Source organism: Poecilia latipinna, unplaced genomic scaffold (genome assembly GCF_001443285.1).
Source record: "Poecilia latipinna isolate Pla-1442-1.1 unplaced genomic scaffold, P_latipinna-1.0 Scaffold836, whole genome shotgun sequence".
Lineage (NCBI taxonomy): Eukaryota > Metazoa > Chordata > Actinopteri > Cyprinodontiformes > Poeciliidae > Poecilia > Poecilia latipinna.
The window spans coordinates 196,195-217,435 of NW_015113452.1; the positions used below are offsets into that span (position 1 = coordinate 196,195).

Genomic DNA, 21,241 nt, shown 5'->3' on the forward strand with positions numbered 1-21,241 from the left:
AATGTCTGATTCTCTTATATAATTCATCTTGTGCTCATATCACTGCAGAAATGCATCAATCTGTGTGAATATTTTTCTCTTTTTTTAGTGCAATTTTGCAGAAATTGTTCCTTTTTGGACTGGAGTTATGTTGTAGGTTGATCTAAATACAAGGTTGTGAAAAAGTATTTCCTCCCTTAGAGGTTTTGTTTTTGTTTTGATGTTGCATCTAAATATTTTTAATTTTTTGAGCTAAAAATGCCTTATTAATCCCAAATAATTCAAATTTTAGATTAAAAAGTGAAAACAAAATACAGTTCTCAAATTCATTCATCAACCAAACATGTATAAACTTTTACTTGCGTAAAAGACAAAAACTATTTCAATATATATTCAGAAATATCAGGATACTAATATTTGTGGATATCCAGAAATATTTTAGACGTTTGTCAAGTGTAAAAAAAATTTGACACCTTCATAAACAGTTATTGTTTTGTGGTTTTATTTCATTTGGGAAGAATTAGAAAAAAAACAATCAAGTGCTTTCTTAACCCAGCCCATATAAAAGCAGCGTGAAATTAATTTTATTTTGTTTCGTCCTGATCTTCAGCTCTGCTTCCTGGCTTGGCCATCCATCAAGTCCTTGGCTTCATTTATTTTTGCAGCGATGTACGGAGAACCACCTGTGACAAAAACACACATTCAGTTTTACTGGCAGTAAAAGTTCAGGTTTTGGTGGAGAGCGGGGGGCAGAACATACCTCTGTCTGGATGGTTCAGGACCATCAGCTTTCTATGGGCTTCTCGGATCTTATTCTTGTTGGCTGTGGGACTGAAAAAGGGAAATGTTGCACAAGAAATGATCACAGACAGAAATAGGAGTTTAAAAAGATAACAGCTGGATGAGAACACAGTGCAAATAACTGACGTAAAGGAGATGCATTATGCAAATTTCACATACCTGACACCTAAAATGAGAGCAGCTTCTCTCTTTGTCATCTTTGGTTCAAACCCGCCTCTGTAGTATCCTCCTCCAAAGGCCTGAAGCAGCAGAAAGCACAACGCTGACTGATAAAAGGCTGCCACAAAATGATAAATAGAAACTTTTAGTTTTATTTTTTTATTACCGTCTTGGGAAAACTCTGGAGAGCCTGTTTCACCTGTGGCTCCATTTGTTTCATGGCCTGCATGGCGTAGCGACCTGCCGGGAAAACATGCAGTTCTTACTGCTGACCAGAGGGGGCAGAGTTCCCAAAAATCACAGTAGAAATACTGCAACATGTTTTTACTCAACTAAAAGTAAAAAGTAACCATCCAAGAAATTACTCAAGAGTAACAAAGTATTTGGCAAAAGGTATTGAATAACTGATCAAATTATCAATCATTTAATATTTAAAAATTACATCATCAAGCGGACTAAAATATAAAGTTAAGTAGAAATGTTGGTATTTTAAGGACCAAAATGACAATAATTCATATAAATAACAAAAAATACATAAAATCAGGCAAAAGAAAATTTTCCTAAATCAATTTTTGTCAATAAAAACCTTATGAAACTTTAACCGAAACTGCAGGTGTGTCTGTCTGGTGGATTTTTAGTTAAAACATGTTTGTTTTTTATTCAGTGGGTAGAAATTATTTTTTTTATTTTACTCAAGAAAGAGTAGAAAAATGACTCAAGTAAATGTAAAAAGTACAGTATAGTAAAAAACAATACTCCTAAAAAGTTATTTCCCCCCCAAAAAAATGTTACTCAAGTAAATGTAACTAGTTACTACCAAACTCTGCTGCTAACTTTGTAGATTACAATGATTTAACAGTGAACACTGGGTGAAAAGAGTTCAGTCTTAAACTGGTAGACACAGATACATTTAGGTTTCATTTATCATGAAAATGTAATGTCCAGAACCTGAAAGAAATGTTGGATCTATAATATAACCTGGTACCACCAAGTTAAAGTTACATCAGTGAATTTGCAAAGCAATGTTCACTCCTAACATTATTATTCCTCAGGTTCCTTTACTGCATCAGAACTACATTTCCCAGATGCACACTCCAAGCTGCCATGTTTTTTGCCGTTCATGGCGAATCTGCCTCCGGGAAAAAATAGGTCATACTCAAAATATCACAAAAAATGTATAAATACAAATTTGCTGTTTCATCCTTAAGATTTCTGGCTTTATGTGTTGAAAACTTTACTGTGTCAGAAAATTGAGTTTTTCATGCACATTTATGACTTTTTGATAATATCTTTGTTTTAATATAAGTTTATGCCTTTAATCATGAAATATTTTTGACGTTTTGAGATCAGCGGAAAAATCCGCATTTTTGTTGTGAATGTGTGAAATCAGTCTTGAACTTTATGAGTGTTTTAGCGGAAGTTTTCATTTTATCTACAATGATCCTGATACTCCGCATTATGCACTTTATTAAGGAAAATAGTGAACATTTTTCTACATTTTATAGTTAGTCTCTTCTCCGGTTCTTTAGAGACTTTAACTTGTGATTTATGGTGATTGATTGAACAGTTTCTTTTGTAGTAAGTTAACTTTTAGCTGAAGCAGTCCAAACAGATGAAATGTGAGACATAAAACTGTTTAGAGTTGCAGGGCTCCATGCTTTACCTGCAAACCCAGCAGCTGCCAGAGCCAGTCCCACTGCCACCATGGAGCTGGCCTGCAGGGACACAAGAAGAAGAAATCAAGAGGAAAACCGTGAGTCTTCCTCTCATCAGCTGCTCCACACATTAACAAAGACCAGCGAAGCCAGCGCGGTCTCTTTATGCTTTATTCAGATATTTGCAATCCATTTGCCTCAGTAAAATCGCTACACTACCTGATTAAAGCAGTAAATAACTTATTAGCTGCGTTTGATAATATGCTGTTAGGTCACAGAGATGGAAGCTAATGTTAGCTTTGCTATTGAATTCAACGTTTTCCGGTCATTTTCAGAAGCCGGAACACATTTTATACATTAATGTCACACTCAGTGATAAATATCGGGTCGGACCTACCATGTCTCAGTGTTATGTCCCGTTTATATCGCAGATTAGGATCATAACTTTTGACCTCTCATGTTCTCGTAGCTAACCGCAGGCGTCCATGTGTTTATGCCGCAAAGGGTTGAGAAGTGTCGTGAACTTACATTCCCCTTCGACAGCTGAAGCAGCTGAAGACATCTGCTTGTTTCTATGGTTTCCGCTCACCTCACAACGTACATTTAAATCAAATGAGACATTAACAGAGGTGGGTAGAGTAGGCAAAAATTGTACTCAAGTACGGTAAGGGTAAGAAGTAACCGCACAAGAAATGAATCTAGTCAGAGTAAAAAAAGTATTTCATACAAAAGCTTCTCAAGTTCGTAAATGATCAGATCATTTCATTTAATATTTAACAATTATGTAATCAGATAGACAGAAATGTAGAGTTATGTACAAATTATGGTATTCTTAAGACTAAAATGAAAAAAGGTTTTCTTTCATTTCATTTTATATCATGACTAACAAATCCAGGCAGGAGAAACTCTGTTCCTTTTTTTTCCCAAGCAAAACAATACATGAAAATAATACTTACAGTAGACAATGGACATATACTGTATGCTAGATCAGGGTTAAGGAGTTCCAGTAAGACAAATAGGCTCACTAATTCTCAGGATTTTGACTTTAGTCTTCTGAGATTAAAAGTCAAAATTCTGAGATTAAAATCAAAATGACCTTTTTTCAGTGACCACTAAAGGGTCAAATTCAAGTCTAAGTTCCTGGGAACTTAGACTTGAATTTCAGAATTCTGATTTTTCCTCAGAATCAGAATTGTTTAAATTGTTTATTTGCCATCAGGAAAATCTAGTCCTAAAACTCAAATCTACCAAATACAGATCCTATCACAAGGACAAAACTGTTTTAATTATTTTGAATTGACCTACCTAAAAATGCTTGGTAATTTATTTTAATTTTGACATAGATGGACACAAAATTCCCAGAAAAAAGTCAGAATTCTCAGATAAAAGTAACAATTCTGAGATTAAAGTCAGAATTTTGAGATTGAAGTTTGAAATCTGACTTTAATCTCAGAAAATTCTCAGAAAGAAGTCACAATTCTGAGATTAAATGTAGAAGTCTGGGATTAAAGTCAGGCTCTGCCGCCCCTCACAACATGGGCATGGACAACCTGGGCGGTTGTCCATGCCGCCTCTATCATTGTCAGGAGCTGCACCTCAACTCTCTGCTGTTGCATTGTTTTACCCAGAATCCCCTGCGCAGACTGTCTAACCCGGAACACGCGGCTGCAGCTGACACAATGGGACAGTGAAGGGCCTAATTATTGCCCCTATCATTTGCATAATTACAATGTATTTTTCCAGGCAGAGGCAGTATAGAAATTGTAAATTGCAGTGGACTCGCCGCTCTGCTCTCCTCGGTGGAAGTCAGACCTAAATGCGTTGCCAGCCAATCAGCCAGTGGGATTTAAAAAGCCAACTGTGAGGAGAAATAAGAGTTTTGCCCCCAAATCATATGGAATTACAGTGCTGGTTGCATATGATGGCGGGGGGAGCCAGTGGCAAGCACAAAAGCCCGCAGGAAGCAGCTATTTCTGCGTGTTTTATTAACCCAACCAAGCAATTTAATTCTTTTGTTCGGAGGAGTTCTACTTCATTGATTAACAAAAGCGGGGATATAATTTTTTCAGCCCCTTTTGAAAAGCCTGAAATGTCAAGCCTTTTAAAGGAGATTATTCTGCCTGTGCGCGATGAATGGAGCCCAGAGTAACCTTTTGTCTACAATTAAATATTCCAGCATAAATATAAAAGAAAATCAGAGATGGGGAAGATTGAGTCAGGAGAGATTGGAGAGGTAGATCCCGTGGCCGATAGTGGCAGCAGCAGCCCGGCTCTAATTAGATATGCCAGGCGGGCTGCAGCAGTCACTCCGCGCCGCACGGCGAGAGGAGCAGGCAGAGAGGAGGACAGGGGAATATCTGCTCATCTGGCCGGCCAGCCGGCCGACCCACCGACCGGCGGGCGGCTGGAGCCTTCCTCTGGGCACACACCAGGTATTTCTGGACACTTTTTCTTTTGTCTTCCCCGCCGGTTGCTTGAGTTTTTTTGTTTTGTTTTGTTTTTTTGCCGGTATCTTCGCCGGGCGCGACAGAGAGGAAGAGTTTGAAAGGCAATGCCTTCTGGGAACTGCATAAGCAGCCAGAGCTGAATGGAGGAGGAAAAGTTTGTGATCCTCAGCACTGATTAGGAATGACAATGGGATACTTTAGGGACAGACTGGGATTCTTTTTCCTTATTATTATTATTATTATTATTATTATTATTATTATGAACTCAGGAGGCAGACTGGGAGATAAGGAGGGAGGAATGAAGTTTTAGTTTTTGTGTTTTGGAGTCAAAGTTGGACTTTTGCATTTGCCTGCAAAAGTCCAACTAATTAAAATTAGACTGCAGATGTGATGTGAAATGTGCTAAATCATGTTTTGACCTCCTGTCAGGGATTATTTCCTGACCAATCATTTCCCAGAGTGACCCATTCTGGAGGCGTGGTGCTCCTCTGGCTCTTTGACATGACGTGTTCATTCCCACTGCATGAATATGGTTCATGTGTCTCTGATTTTTATGAGGACTTTGTTTTTTCTGTTTAAAGTCGGAGTTAGCCACCATAAGGGGCTTCCATCAGCAGTAAATGTTCCCATTTAAGCAGAAACGGATGAAAGGTGTTTTTAATTTGCATTTTAATTCATAAATCGCATAAAATGCTGATAATATGTAAAGTTTAAGTCAAAATTTCACAATTTTTGTTTTAAAAAAGGTGTTTTTTTATCAGCCAACATCCATCGAGAAACTTTCAGTGCTAAATGTCATACATTAAGTCTAAAGTGAGTTTTAATTCTCATTTTAATTCTGAAATCACATGAAATGCAGACAAAGTGCTACGTTTAAGTAAAAATTCAGAATTGGCCTTGTAAACTTGTAGTATGTGGTTTTCAAATTGACCAAAATCTCAAAACACAAAGAAAGAAAATACATTAACACACCATCTTTGTAGTTATTTGTGTTTCAAATTTCTCTTCATGTTTTACAAACTCAGGACAACAGATGTGAATTTCTGTGAACAGCTTATATTTGAATACATTTAAAAGTAAGACATGATTTTCAATCATCCAGAGATTTTATTCAGTCATTTCTGTCTTCATAATGTCTGTGTTTACAGGTCATAAACAAAAAGTTGTAATTATCTATTTATTAAATGCATTAAGACCAAAAACTCCCACAATATTTAGTTAAGAGCATGAACATAGATTTACTTTTCAGTGCATAAAATTAGATGAAGTAAATGCAGACAGGAATAGAAAGACATAATCTGTGAATTCCTTAATTTCCTGCTGCATTCAAAAAGATAATTCATAAAATTGTTTGCTCCTTTTTATATTTTTCCAAAAATTGGTCAAAATCAGTTTTGGTAATTAGAATGAGTCCAAACATTGTGTCATGTCAGATAAATGCTCAAAGTTTGGACTCGCAGCAGATCATTTTAAATATCCAGATCAGAAAACGTCTGATCATTTTAAACTGTGATGATGTCATTTAACTATAATCACTTTCATCTGATACGTTTCTGAAGCAGTTTGGAAAAACAATCAGGTCAGAAAGAGAAAAGTTAGAGCGAAAAGATCCTGCTGGATTGTTGGCAGCCGCTCGTTGATATTTATGATAATTAAATCAGTTCAGTTACCAGATAAAGTCACTGCAAGCCAAACTGTATTAGAATAAACTTCATGGAGGTTTAACAGGCAGCAGCGTTTCTGATTTGCTTGAGTTTTCCTTCCTGTGTCCAAAATGATTTATAAGACTCCTCATAAACAGTTGTACGTTAAATTCAGTTAATTTTTCTCGTTTTGTTCTTTCAGATTTTGCTTTTCTTTGCTTTTAACTCTTGAAATAAAATCACTGGCATGACAGCAACTTTTTACCATCTCATTTGCTCTCTCTAAAGAAGTACATATTAAAAAGCATTTTTCAAAAGTTGCTCATATCAAACTTTTTAATGGTAGTCTGATCGGCCCGATCTTTTTACCTCCCAAAAACCTGATCTGTGCCACATGTGGTACAAAACCGGATACATGTCCGATTGTTTTCAAAGCGTCTGCAGTCAGAACGGTAAAGTCGCGTTTTATCCGGCTTTTACGTCATTGGTGTGAGACATGCATCATAATTCTGCACCAGAAAAAAAACTGATGCTGTAAATCAGAATGTAAACAATTTTTGAAAACTGTAATTATGAACGTATGAAGGAAGTCACAATCCCACCACATCCAGGCGGACTGCAGTCAATGGGCCACAAAAGGAGCACAGAGTTCTCACTGTAAGATCTACATTTTTTCCCCAGAATTCTGATTGAATTTCTCAGAATGTTGACTTTTTTTCTCAAATTCTGATTATAATCTAAAATATTTACTTTAATCTCAGAATTCTGACTTTTTTTTTCTCAAATTCTGTCTATAATCTCAAAATTTTTACTTTAATCTCAGAATTCTGACTTTAGTCTGAGCATTATGACATTTTTCTGAAAAGAAAACATCAGAATTCATTTTTTTCAGTGGTTGTGGTGAGGAAGAAACACTGTTGTTATAAACTTTGACATTATAATTTTCTACATGTAATTAAGAAACAAACTAGTGACAAATCGAGCAACTCTAGTTTTTAATATCTTCTTATTGGCATTATTTAAAAACATATGTGTACAGAAATTCACAGTGACTGCATGGCAGATATTCCCACATCGAACAAACAGCTTTCAGTTTTCCTCTTGTAGCTGTCAGCATGCCTCGGCCCTGTGGGGTGATAGAACATGAGAATTACCCCGGGGTGGGGCATGTTCTGCCACCTCTCCTGCACATATACATAAACCTGCTGTCGCTCCGTCCCAGCAGCGCGTTTCCTCCCAGAGGCTTTATCGCCGCCGTGCGCCGGCCTGATTGGAGGCGACGGCGGTAATGACTGCAGGTCAGGAGGTCACAGCTCTGTTATGATAAGTAAAATCTGAAGTCACGACCTTAAACGGCAGGCGGCTCTGACGGCTGATGATACCTGATAAGAGAGGATGAATAATGTTTTGTTATTTTAACAGCTTGAATAAAAAAAATATTCAAAAATGGAATATGGTTTCTGGAGCTTATGCCTGATGTTGAACTCTAGATGACCCTTAAAGTCAGGCGACTTTAAGGAAATAACAGTTAAAGAGATTTGTTTGTTTCGTTAATTTAGTAATTATAATAAATCTTCAGAATTCCCACATCTTATTTTACTGTTAATTTAAGCTTAAAGCGGCAGTATGTAGCTTTTGTAAAATATGTTTTTTACATATTTGTTCAAACTGTCACCATGTTGTGATAGTCTGTTAGAATCGGTTTGATATGAGACCAAAACTGCAACATTTCTTACATTTTCAGCTGCTGTGGTTCTCTTTCTCGCTTCACTGTGTCAAACCAACTGAACCCTCTAAAAACCTGTTCCCCTCCTCGCCTGTGGGGGCGCTGCACCGAGAACTGCTGAAGGAACCGACAAAGAAAACCTCTGAAGACACCGAGCGCAACTTCCTTCTTCACAAAATGTAAACAAAAAATTATTTTAGCGAGTGTCTTTGTATTTACCCAGAATGCCCTGTGCTGTAGTCCACTTCCTGCTTTTAGAGCGTTCAAATATGCATTCAGAACACTAAAGACTTCACTTCAGCCGAACCGAGACTTAAATTTGAAGGTGAGCCAGAATTTGGCGTTTTTGGTCAGATTCACACTTCCACAAATGAACCGGACTTAAGAAATCCTTTAACCACTAAAACCTCGTGCTACTCTGTTTTTGTTTACATTTTGTATTCAGTGTCTTCAGAGGTTTTTGCGCTGATTCCTTCTGTAGTTCTTGGTGCAGCGCCCCCCACAGGCGAGTAGGGAAACTGGTTTTCAATTAGTTTAACTGTGCAGTGTGAAAGAGAACAGCAGCAGCTGAAAATGTAACAAATGCTGCAATGTTGGTCCCAATTGGACTGAGTCTGTCAACTATCAGGAGTAAAAACACTTTTACACTTGGAGCCAAAGCTGGCAAACTGAGTCTAGAGCCTCAGAATTCAATAAATTAAAAATAATTTTTTTTTATATTGTTTTTAGTTTTACCAGCAGTTAACATTTTTTAAAATCAAATCTGTATATCATTAAAGATCCAAAACATAATAAGGGGTTTGGAGCGTTGCTTTATTGAAAGAAAACAGATTATTTCCAATTTTTGGGGACATCGATTGTTTTCTGTTTTGTTGGCCAAATCTTTCATCATTCTTAACTTGTGTTCAGGGTCCGAACAAACACATTTCAAGGGCCACAAATGGCCGTTGGGCCAGACTTTGGACATCACTTACCTAATAGTGTCTTAAGTAGAGAATATGGTGTAAAGTTGGTTTCATTTTATTTACTTTCCCATTTTATGTTGGTCATTTCTCCAGATAAATAACTTTATACAAGCAGACGATCACAGCGAATTACTGACATCTGAGCATCAACATTAATATCGAATAGAGCAGCTGGTTGACCTTTCATGACTTCTGGAAATATTGATTAATATTTTTAAAACAATAGCGAATATTTTTTTTAATGTATTACTTTGTTTCAACCAATCCCAGAAGAAATTGTCTCTCCAAGCATCGGGGTCAACATTTAGTCGCTCTTATCAGCTAAGCTCTGATTCTTTGACAAAAACATTTTATTTTGGGGCATCTTAAGCAAAAGGTCAAATTTCAGTTTGTAGAAAATGTTAAATGTTTCTTTTTTGTGATTTTGTCTTGCTTTGTGTTGTTATTGACTTAAAATCCTCATAAAAATGTTAGCTTCAACATGACAAAACTGAAGGAATGAGACGGTGAATCCTATGCAAAGCAACATACATTAATATTTTAAAGTTCTGGAAAATGATCATGTTAAAGTTTCACAACAACGAAGAAACAGAAGCGCTGGGTTTTCCACATGCTGAGATTTCGAGGCAGCAGTGAATCTACAGACATACAGAGCACATTTACAAATCTGGCATAATGCTGATTTTTACTTTTCCCAAAGAAGAGTGCTATGCTGGCAGAAAGGAAACAAGAATTATTCAATCAGCTCTCCCTCCACATCCAGATTCGACTGCAGCCACGTAAAGCTGACCACCTAATCCTTTTATCAAACCCTCCGATGGCGCACTGGAAATGCCTGGAGAGAGAAATAATATTAAGGTCATTTCTATCTCTGGTTTATTTTATCCTTCAAAAATAACCCATGCTTTCCATTTTTTATCTTGAGACAATAATTACTTTAGGTTTGGGGATGAGGGAACCGGCTGCTTATTATGAATGTTCTCTGCACACAGAGGGGCATCTCTGCCCTCATCAGTAATAACAAAATAATTTTATTCTCATTAAAGAAGACATACATACATAAATACAGCATCTGTGGAAAGACGGTGAGTTTATGTCTAACAGGTGTGAGAGAAAATGTGAGTAAAAATAAAATGGCTGTTAGGTTGCCTTGTGAACTTCTTGGGGTTTTATTTCATTTACCACTTTGGTTAATTTTAAAAACGGACAGTTAGAATCAATTTATCCAAGGTTTGTAAAGATGTAAAATACATTTCTAATAGTTTCAAGGACAGGCTTCTTTAAAATCATAAGTTTGTAAGTTAGGCTAATGGAGGGTTCTTGAGGTTCAAATTTGTTTTCAAAACTAAACAAAAAATGTTATTTTATTTTTTAATAAATAGAACATTTCTTAGCAATAAGAACATGATTTGGGCAATTTTTTGTTTTAAAATTGTTGCTATATTGAGCTAAAATCTGCTTTTAAAATTATTTAAAAGCAGATTGCCTCAAAGACTCTGAGTAAGAATCTGTGGATATACGTTGTCCTGTTATGAATAATCCTTGTACGTTTTGGTTTTCTTTTGTATTTTTGGCTTTGCATTTATTTTCAAAAGAACTTGCCATATTAGGTGTTGCCACACATGTTCACTATTTTATGTTTATTGTTTCTCAGTTTGTGTTATTTTTCAATATACTTGTGTTTTATTTTCTCTTGGATTATTCCAGATTAAAATAAATATAATTTAATTGATGTGAGCTAGTGTTGCTACACTCTTATGAACAGTAGGTGGCGGTGTGCATCTTAAAGTTGTTTGCGATCCTCCATAATGGAAAAGAAGAAGACATAGTCTACCTGTATTAACAGCCGCCATCTTGTCAGTAAGACTCGCGTATGTTGCGTTTCATTTACCTGGGAGGTGGAAAGTCGGAGCTGGATTTGACGTCATTACCGAGGTAACAGCGCCACAGTTAAGAAGTCAGAATTTCAAAATGGCGGCACCCATAAACAATGTTTCCAATACCGTTAATAAGCATAATTTTAAGCTTTACTTTTCATATTAAAACACCACTTTTTATTTGTTCAGTAGACGTTGATTTTTAGACTCACTCTTACTTGTTTGTGTTGTAAAATAAACATGTTTCCACCACATCTTACTACTGTTGTAGCGGCCATATTGAAGAAATGTCCCAAACTTCAAATGTTGGACATTTCTTACTAGAAATATAAAGCAGTTTTATGCTCGGTAAGATCAGCCCTGGGTGCGTTGAGTCCCTGTAATCCAAACGAATCCATGCTGAGCGACGGCGTCACAACACAGTTTCCCCATAAACTGTAGAGTTAAAAAAAAAAAAAAAAAAAGCCAAATTTAGAAAAAAAAAAAAAAATGAAATGCGACCATTTCTACATATTTTGGTCACAATTAGCGGAAAATGATCGTGTAGCCATCAGGGCAAGTGGTAAACTGAGTTGTAAATAATTGTATTAGCCTAATTATATATAATTTAGTTAGAATATATTCTTTCCTCAGGTGACATCAGTACTGCAGCTTGGTGTTGACTGAAGAAAAGAGTTTCCATGTTTTCTCCCAGTACTAACTAGACACAACCAATAGGAGCCAGAAGTCGGGTCTTCAGTCACAAGCATCTCCCTGTCAGCAGCAGATGTGTTGTGATTGCTAAGCTAATTAGCATAGCCTCCAATGACAGCTGATAAATGGCTTTCCTGTAACTGTGTGTTATTTCTTCTTCTTCTTTCTGATTTTTACTGGCGGGTGACATGTAAGATGTATTATCGCCATCTACTGTGCTGGAGTGTGGACCAGAGTACCTCCCTTTAATCTAAATTCTTATATATAATCCTGTTTCCTACATGTTATTTCTTCTCCATTAGCACAGTTGGCAACATACATGTGAATGATTGGCAGCGCTAAGCCCCACCTCCTGGCTCTGATTGGTTGTTTTTGATGCATTTCTTCAGAGAAGAAGTGGAGGAGGTCAATCTATTCACAGATTATCTGTTTCATAACAAACTGTCACACATGGTGACAATTTCAACAAATATGTAAAAAACACATTTAAAAAGAAAATTCATACTGCAGTTTTTTAGTGACACTTAAAGAAGAAAATAGTTTTCTTTCCGCCCAGCCTGAGTTATGGCTGGCCTTTTTACCTCACTGATGCATCGGCCCGACCTCTGACCTCAACATGATGTAGCAGCAGAATTTAACTGACCCTTTCCCATTAGACTTTTAGCCGCTGTGACCATGCAGGGACCCAGACTATTTCTCCAATTCTGCGCTCTGTCAGGTGGGATGATGTGATAATGGGATAACAAGTCATAGTTCGCTTTGCTCTGGGTGCTCACGTGTGTGTGTGTGTGTGTGTGTGTGTGTGTGTGTATGAGTGGGTGTGTGTATGAGTGGGTGTGTGTGTGGGTACATTTTCCTCTAGCAGCCTGTAATCCTCCAGAGGAAAATAAGTGCTGCATGGAGAGTACCGGCCTGTAAACTCTGTCTTGCAGCAGTCAGTCTGATTTGAGGAGTGTGTGTGTGTGTGTGTGTGTGCGTTTGTTTGTAATACCTTGTGGGGACGATTTTCCTGACATATACTACGTTGTGGGGACCATTTGCTCTTTGTGGGGCCCGAAGTCTGGTCCCCACAAGGGGACCAGTCAATGGAAAGTCCCCACAAGATAGCCACGCAGACGTGTGTGTGTGTGTGTGTGTGTGTGTGTGTGTGTTTATTGCTGCTACATATTTGACCCCAGTAGGAGCGGATCAGGTGAACATTAACACGGTTTCTCTTAGAATCAGGAACATTTTGCGGTTTGTCTCAATCAAGGTGATCAGCGCTGTGAGGCATCGAGACAAGAACGGAGGAGAGAAAGGAAGCGGGCGCTTCTTTCAGAGTTCTCCATGTCAGCCGTGTAAGAAAGCCGCCAAACCAATAATTTTGTCAAGTTCTTTTTTTAGCCGAGCGGCTGAAGCGTCTTTGGATTGCCACACGTATAAAGGCAGCCCATATAAAGCCATTCACAGCAGTGAATGAGCACGCCATCTGTGGAGCTTTCTTATTTCCTCTTCTCTTTTCTTCTCCTCCTTTTTCAAGCCTTGTAATCAAATTTGAGCAAAATCAAATGGCGGGAGGAAAGAAGGAGAGCAGTGGGGGGGAGGAGGGTTCAATGAAAGTACCTTTTGTTGGTCTGAAACGAGCAAGTAATTTACAAAATGCCCTCCCTTTGTGCAGGGGGCTAAAGGAAGAAAGAAATCAGTAGCTTTTAGAAGCTAGGCCTTGCGCTGCGACGGGCAAGATAATGAAAGCCGCCTTGTGTTTGTGGGCTAGAGAGCATCTCAAAGGCAGACCGGGCCCGGCTCAGGGTTAGCTCCACCGCTAGATAAAAGAAAAAAAACACAAAACAAAACCAAAAGGAAGAAAAAAAGTGTTCCTCAGTATGTGTGTGAGTTTGTGTGTTTTTGTAAAGAGCAGCAAAACAAGCGTAGTCTTAGCAGACAAGCTGAGGAGAGGAGAGGAGCAAAACATCTCCTGATTCCCTCTCACCTGTTGTCCCGCTGCAGACGGAAACCCCTCGGCTCTGGAGCATGAGGCTGAGGAGGAAGAGGAGGAGGAAGAGGCAGCGTTCACACGGATTCATTGTGCTGCAGGATTACAAACTACGGAGGATTGGATCGGACCGGCTGCAGGGCGACGGACGTGGATTTGCTCACAGCGGGAGAGACGACTGGTTAAAGGTCAGTAACCTTCATCTTCAAAGCACATCAGACGTAACGATGCCCGTCGTCTATCAGTGAAACCTGCCGGGTCCTAAGCAGGTGGAGTGAATGTGAAGTCTTTGTGTGGCCTGCAGATCAGATCCTGATTTCCAGCGGTTGGAGTGAAACCTGAAGTGTGCTGCAGTCGGTGAGTCCTGGTTGATTTCTCTGCTCTGCAGCAGATCAGCTGCTTCATCCTGCTGCAGTTTGTTCTGCCAGAATGACGGCAGTTCAACTTCCTTTCAGACCATAGAAGAGCGTTTTCGTTTTTCAGACACTCAAATTAATCTGTTTCAGCAGGAAAATCCCTTCGAGATTAAAAATGTCTTGTTTACAAAGCTTTCACAGCAAAACAGAAAAAGTTAATACGGTCATAAATAAATTAATATTCCTTAATTAAAACATTTAGTGTGAGCAGCTCCTTTAGGTCTGAAGAGGATGGAGCAGAAAACTGAAACATTTTCTTTCCAGATTCGGTTCAGACTGAAGTTTTGTGTTATTTTACTGAGAAGATGATATTGTGACATAACCAGGGAGTCGTGCCTCTCCGTTTACCTGAATGTTGTAAAACCAAGAGGAAAAGGAAGTAACTTTTAAAAGTCTGAATTCAGATGGGTACATTTTCCAGGTTTGCTGCAAAAATGTGCAACAAACCCTGTTTACCTTTCTGTTTAAAGGTAAGCAGAAAACTGGCAAAGTCAAATCCCAAAATTATGACATTTTATCACTACATCTCATTTTATAGACTTTAATATTGTGTTTCACTTCTCTGATCCAAACTGTCTCACTTCTCCTGCTGCTGGCTGTTGAAATAGTTTTCAACGCTGTTTAATAATTCTGGGGCGTCCAGGCTCGAACGGACGTTATTATTCTGATGTGCATCATTATGTCTGTAGGTTTCTGTGTAAATGTCGTGTATTTTGAGTGCTGGAATAGAAACATGTCAGCATTTCTGCTCGGAAGACGAATGTAACTTTTTGTCATGTGAGCTTTTCCATCATTTTCATTCATCCAACGACAATCACCTTAAAAGATGCCAAAAACAAAAAAGCTTTTTGGATTTTCTGACCCAAAGAAGCCGAATGTCTGATAGTACGATGTTTTACTGGGAAAAATGGAAGCCTGAGATCACAGATTAATCAATACATCATTATATTTTAATCAGTTCGCTGCAGTCAGCCAGTTAGCAACACAATCAGCTGACAGAGGAAGTGAAGCTCCAGTCTCTACACTGCAAAAACATTAAATCTAACCAAGTATTTTTAGTCTGGTTTCTCCTGCAAATATCTTGACACTTGAAATGAGACAAAACTAACTTATATGTAACTTTTCAGCAAGACATAGTAGCTTGTTTAGTCAATAATGCTTAATATTGATGAAAAGTTAATTAGCAGATTATTTGACTAAAAGGAAAAATGTGTCTTGAGTTAAATAATCTGCCAGTTATGAATATTAAGGATTTACTGACCTAAAACAAACTCCAGTATTTTGTTGAAAAGTTACTTGTTTCTCTTATTTCAAGTGCATTAAGATATTTGAGTAGAAACTAGACCAATAAGATTTTGTTGTTAATCAATATTAAGCAATTTTTGACTTAAAAACAACTCCTACATCTTATTGAAAAGTTACTTGTAAGTTAGTTTTATTTCAAATGTATTAAGATATTTGAGTGGAAACCAGACCAAACATATTTGGTTAGATTCTGTTTTTGCAGTTTTGGCTGTAAATGTAAAGAAGTGAAGTAACTGGAAGCAAAAATCTGCATTAAATCCTCAAACAACAATTAAATTAAACTTATTTTCCACCTGGGTCTTCATTTACCTGAGGTTGAAATGTTTTCATCTCTCCTCACTTTTTGAACTAAGTAAACAAACAAACACGCAGCATCCCGGTGAGCTGGATTCTCAGTTGGCACATCAAAATGTCAGAATTTGCACCAGAACAAAGTCATGTGGAGCAGAATGAGTAACGAACTATCTCCGTACCGCAACACGTCGGCTCTCGCAGCCAAACCGTCACACTCACTCAGTCACATGGCATGCACCGATGCTTTGACTGTTCCCAACAAGCCAATCACAGGCGTGTCTGTGTGCCGTCAGCTTCTAACGTAGAAAACAAGATTTAAACACATTAACTTACTTCATGCTGCAAACTGACTCAGTTAATAGATATCTCCTCTTTTTTTCTACCCGTTTCTCACACATTCAAACATCAAATGATAAATCTCAAGTCTTGAAACAATCTTCAACTGGAACTTTTTCATCAGTATTAAGGATTTATTGACTTACAACAAGCTGTTATATCTTCCTGAAAAGTTAGTTTTGTCTTCTAGACCTTTGTAAGATTTTGTTTTTTTGCAGTGCAACAGGATGATTATATTCTCTTCAGTGAGGTGTTGGTTTTTATGGGAAATATTAAGAAAAATCAATTTAAAAACTTGTTGAAGTGACTTTTTGTGACATTTTGTTGTGGAAATTCAATGCAATTTTTAAAACCTGCATTTGTTTGAAAATTTTTGCTGGTTCATTTATTTACTTTTTTACCAATTTAGGAGACGTGTTTTGCAAACATTTGCATGTTTTTGTTCTTCCATTTGCGCCCGAGTGTTTTAAAAGAAACAGTCGTTTTATGACAATAACTTAATTTTTTTTTTGGTCTTTGGAAAATGAGCCGTTTTAAAATGTAACATCACAAATCGGCATACACTGCTCCGTTACCTAGCAACTCCAGAGAAGCCCAGCCCTTTACCTGGGCTGGAGCTCAAACAAGCTGAGCTCCAGCATGTTTGGTCAGCTGGTTTTACCGCTGTGTGCGCTGTACAATGGCTGCTGGAAAACACAAAAGTTTTTTTGTTGACTTGCCATCCAGAAACCACTTGCTGTATTGTTGGTTGCACAGGAGGCGCCACTGCTTTTCAAAGATGTATGGTTGTATGCATAATGGAGCATCTGTTTGCCGCCATTTTCACATGTGGATGTAAACACTGAGTTGCGGGGGCGTGGCCTACAGCAGCTTTTCTTTGGACGCCCCAAACAGACTAAAATCTAATTTTATGTAAGATTTTATGAGTTGTTCTTTTTTCTTTAATGTAATGAACGTGTTTTGCGTGGCACAAAGACAGACCCTAACCTGTTCCAGGAAGCACAACAGTCCATCTGTAAACCTGCGTATCTTTTACAAATCTCCACAGAACTTTGTCAGTTTTCCACGAATGTCGCAAAACATATTTTCATAATTGCAATGTTTCCTTTAAATAAGTGTAAATAAAATCACATAAGTTTGTTCATGTGATAAGTCATTAAAAAGAAATCCCCACCATGAGCCTCCAAGTACTTCCTGTCTTCTTCTTCTTGGTTTCTGCCAGTAGTGACATCCTGTTGTTAACCATGTTATGCAAAATAGGCATTTCCATCGCAGTTTTGTGAAATAAACCGGCCAAAAACCCACTTCACCCCACAGCAAAACCTTTTATCAAAACATGAACATTTCCGAAACTGGCTTCTTTCCATTAAGCAAATTAATTTTTGAAATGTTAATTTACTCAATTATATAATAAATGAAAACGCAGCTACAGGAAAAATAGATTTAAAAACATTTTGCTGGTAATTTTAGTCACATTCTGCTGTGGAACTTCAATACAATTATTCCATGAAAGAAACAAAGGACACTAAAAAATGCATTTGTTATGTCTATATTTTTTAATTTTAGCTGAGAGCCGAACGCGGCTGCAGCTCTGTAATAATCCTACATTAAGCCGATCTTAACGCGTCATAAATCATTCTTCTGTCCAGCTGCTTCGTCTTAAGTTCCTCCCTGCCGCTGTGATGATGACGGCTCTCTATTAAAGCTGCTGGGTTATTATTCCCAGCTAGCTTAGCCATGTGTTGTGACCCGAACCGCTCCCTGAGGATCCCCTTTAATAACTTCTAATGGGCTGGTAAAGTAGTGGGCGGGACTTGAGCTGCTCAGCAACCAATTAGAGCTCATTGAGCAGGAGTGGCTGCGGCTTGATTTCATCTGTAATCTGTGAGCTGAAGTGTGGCTGCACCTGTGTGTGTGTGTGTGTGTGTTGGTGGTCATTAGCCGCAGCAGATAGTCATTAAGCCCGTCATTTTCCCTGCCTGTCAGTTGACCCCTCTGATTTGGACAGTGTCTGTACTTAACCTTTGACCTGTGGGTTCTCTGCCTGGCTCCTCATCAGGAGGGCGTGTTTGTGGAAAGGCTGAGCAGCTGCTTCCTTCAGGTTGTTTCTGTGCTGATAAACTGGAATATGTGAGATTACAAGAGACAAAAATATAGAAAATTAAACCGGTTTGTTCAGGTGCCTGATTTTCAGTGAGGAGTTTCCAAGGTTTGGAAAGTTTTTAATTTCTGTATAAAGTCCTTGAAATTGTTTGATATTCAAATTGCACAGGTTTGTAATAAAATGCAAACAAACATCTAATTAAGAACCTAAATTTGGGAAATATTATTAACATTTACACCTAACAGGAAAATAAAAATACAGTTAAATCAGACTAAACTTTTCTGGTTTAAGTTAAAATGACCAAAATTAATTATATTTACTAAATGCCAGAAAAAGTTTGGGAGAATTTTTTTTACATATTTATTTTAAAACTTTCTTCTTATATAAATATGTTTAAACATTTAATTTGAGCAGGAAGGTTGTTTACTTTAACAACCTTGTTTTTGTTTCAGTATAATGAATATTTATTATTCCTGACGTCTCAATGATTTATTGATCTGTGTAATTTAAATCAGGGTTTCTTATAGTACATATAAAGTTATTCAAATTGATTTCTGTTGTTAAGTTAGTGTTTTGTTTTCAGACCAGTCAGGTGTGTAAGGTGTGTGAGACATTTTAAATATATATTTATATTTATATTTTCATTGTCCATGCTGCAGAATGTTGAACACAATCACAATATATTATTTATAGTAATAAATATCATATAATCGTGAGTTGAAGCTGTTTTTTTTTTTCTTTTTTGATGGTTTGTGTTGTTTCTCCAAAGTTTTTGCTGGAAAAGTTTGAAAACTTACATAGAAAATGTTTGAATTTTACTGTGGAAAAAGCATTAATGCATTTACTAGAAAACTAAAAATGATTTTTATATAAACTGTAACTAAAACTGTGTAAAAGATTCCAAACATCAGAAAAACCCACAAGAAGAAACCTTTTTCATTACTTTACCAATGCAGAAAAAACAGTTTTACTTCTGATTTTATGCTTTTAAAACCTGCTACTCCTTGAAATTTAAACAGGTGTGCGCCGCTCCTTTTTATTTAAATACCTTCTGACTCCTGCAGTGCTGGGATTAACCTTGCAGTACTTTGTCTTAGCTGCAGCTCCCTGCGGCGCCCCTGAAGCCGCACGAAGCCTTGCTAGCAGCGATAGAAGCAGAAATTAGGCGGCTTTCTGCCCCAAAGCTGGAACATTAAGGCAGCCCTCACCTTGGCCTGCAGGAGCCGCGTTAGCGTTAGCAGCTAATCCAAAAGCCAGCAGAGTCAGACAGTCACACCTCTGCTTTCCTTTTGTCTTCTCCTGATAAGGTAATGGGGATCCGGAGGAAGTTTGAGGTCGGGGATTTGAGCCTCAGGAAGGCGCGTCGAACGGGTGACCAATGAAAACCTGAGCGGTCGGGTAAAGGAGGAGGAATCAGAGCGTATTGTCTTAAGAGGATGAAGTAATGAGAGGCTTACAGAGTTGTATCAGTGGACAAAGATGGATGTGCCGCATGCTAATACCTGCTATCTTGATGTGACACGTCAGCTTGGCCCTTGAGCGCAGCAGGCAGAGCTAATATTCCCTTTTGTCTTGTCCTGATAAGCTAATGAGTGTTACAGCAAAGGGTGATGGGAGTTTAAGAGCTGCATTAGTGGACAAACTGTTAAATCTGCTGGTTAGCTTCTGCAGGGCAGCTTTAGCTCCAGGTGTTGAAACCAGCGGTTGTTTCATGGCGATAAGAGGAGAGGTTAAAATCAGAGCACTTGGAGAGAAACGTCTCCACCCACAGGTCTTTGTTAGACCGGAAAATTCATTATGATCCAAAGCAAATCCTGCAGGTTTTTACAGCCAGGAAACAGAAACACACTGATCATCGTTTCAACTCTCTGAACTCGGTTCACAAGTTAATACCTTTATTTTTTACACACATACTATTTCAGACCAATTACACCATTATTTACTAAAACAAACCTCTGTCTTGCTAAAAAGTTACTTTTCAGTTAGTTTTGTCTTATTTGTACTAGAAACTACCAAAAACACTTGGTAAGATTTTGGGTTTTGCAGTGTAGTTGTTGTTGGTGCCGATTTCCACAGATTGTAGAGTCAGAAGTCACAGGAAGATCATTTAGACAAATACTTGGCATTTTGTAGGAGTTTTCTGTATAATATTACAAAACAGTGATAATATTTGGTAATAAAATCAGTATTATTAAAATAAAGTTGCATGAGAATAATGTTTAAATATTGGGATGGCCACGATATTGAGTGAATAAAATCATAAAGTCATAATATCAGAATAAAGTCTTAATATTACAAGAATAGTCGACGGAGAATAAAGTTGAAATATTATTTTAAAAAATCATATTTTAGGTATACAGTTATTATATTATGACTTATTTTCACTTTATTCTCGACTAAATTCATAGTATTACGTAAATAAAATTGTACAAAAATGGTCTCTATGCTGTAAAAAAGTCGGATTTCCACATTAAGTCATAAGTAGAGTTTGGCAGCAACCAGTTACATTTTCTTCAGTAACTTTTTAGAAAAACTTTACTTTTGAATATTTTACTGCGCTTGTATTTTCTGCTCTTGAGTAAAATTTCTGGATTTTCTTCCCACTGAATGAAAAACAAACATGTTTTAACCAAAAATTCACTAGAAACAGAGACACACCTGCAGTTTCTGTTAAAGTTTCTTTCAATTAAAAACTGATTTGGAAACATTTTCTTTTGCTTGATTTTGTTATTTTTTTTGTTATTTATAAGAATTATTGGCACTTTGGTTCCAAAATACCAAAATTTCCACTTAACTTTATATTTTGGTCCATCTGACAAAATGTAACTTGTAAATATTAAATGATTGATAATTTCATCAGTTAGTACTT

General features: G+C 37.5%; 1 protein-coding gene and 1 long non-coding RNA gene across 2 annotated transcripts; one reads left to right on the forward strand and one right to left on the reverse strand.

The window, feature by feature from the left end:
- Positions 1–478: 478 nt before the first annotated feature.
- On the reverse strand, positions 479–3,095 carry dnajc19 (DnaJ (Hsp40) homolog, subfamily C, member 19). The gene is made up of 6 exons (XM_015047614.1): positions 2,992–3,095; positions 2,603–2,654; positions 1,106–1,179; positions 940–1,019; positions 740–810; positions 479–662 (listed from the first exon to the last, which is right to left on the reverse strand). Exons 1-6 carry the CDS (start codon positions 2,992–2,994, stop codon positions 586–588), a joined length of 357 nt encoding a protein of 118 aa, XP_014903100.1. The 5' UTR covers positions 2,995–3,095; the 3' UTR covers positions 479–585.
- On the forward strand, positions 3,023–20,109 carry LOC106956644 (uncharacterized). The gene is made up of 3 exons (XR_001426807.1): positions 3,023–3,107; positions 16,907–16,909; positions 20,097–20,109. It is a non-coding gene; the product is annotated as an uncharacterized LOC106956644 (long non-coding RNA).
- Positions 20,110–21,241: the final 1,132 nt, after the last annotated feature.

What these genes read in the sequence shown, in the direction of transcription:
- dnajc19 (XM_015047614.1), bottom strand. An exon ending in GGCAGCTGCTGGGTTTGCAG is followed by an intron (nt 1,180 to 2,602) that starts GTAAAGCATGGA and finishes TTTTCCCGGCAG; the next exon opens with GTCGCTACGCCATGCAGGCC. An exon ending in GCTCTCATTTTAGGTGTCAG is followed by an intron (nt 811 to 939) that starts GTATGTGAAATT and finishes TCCCTTTTTCAG; the next exon opens with TCCCACAGCCAACAAGAATA.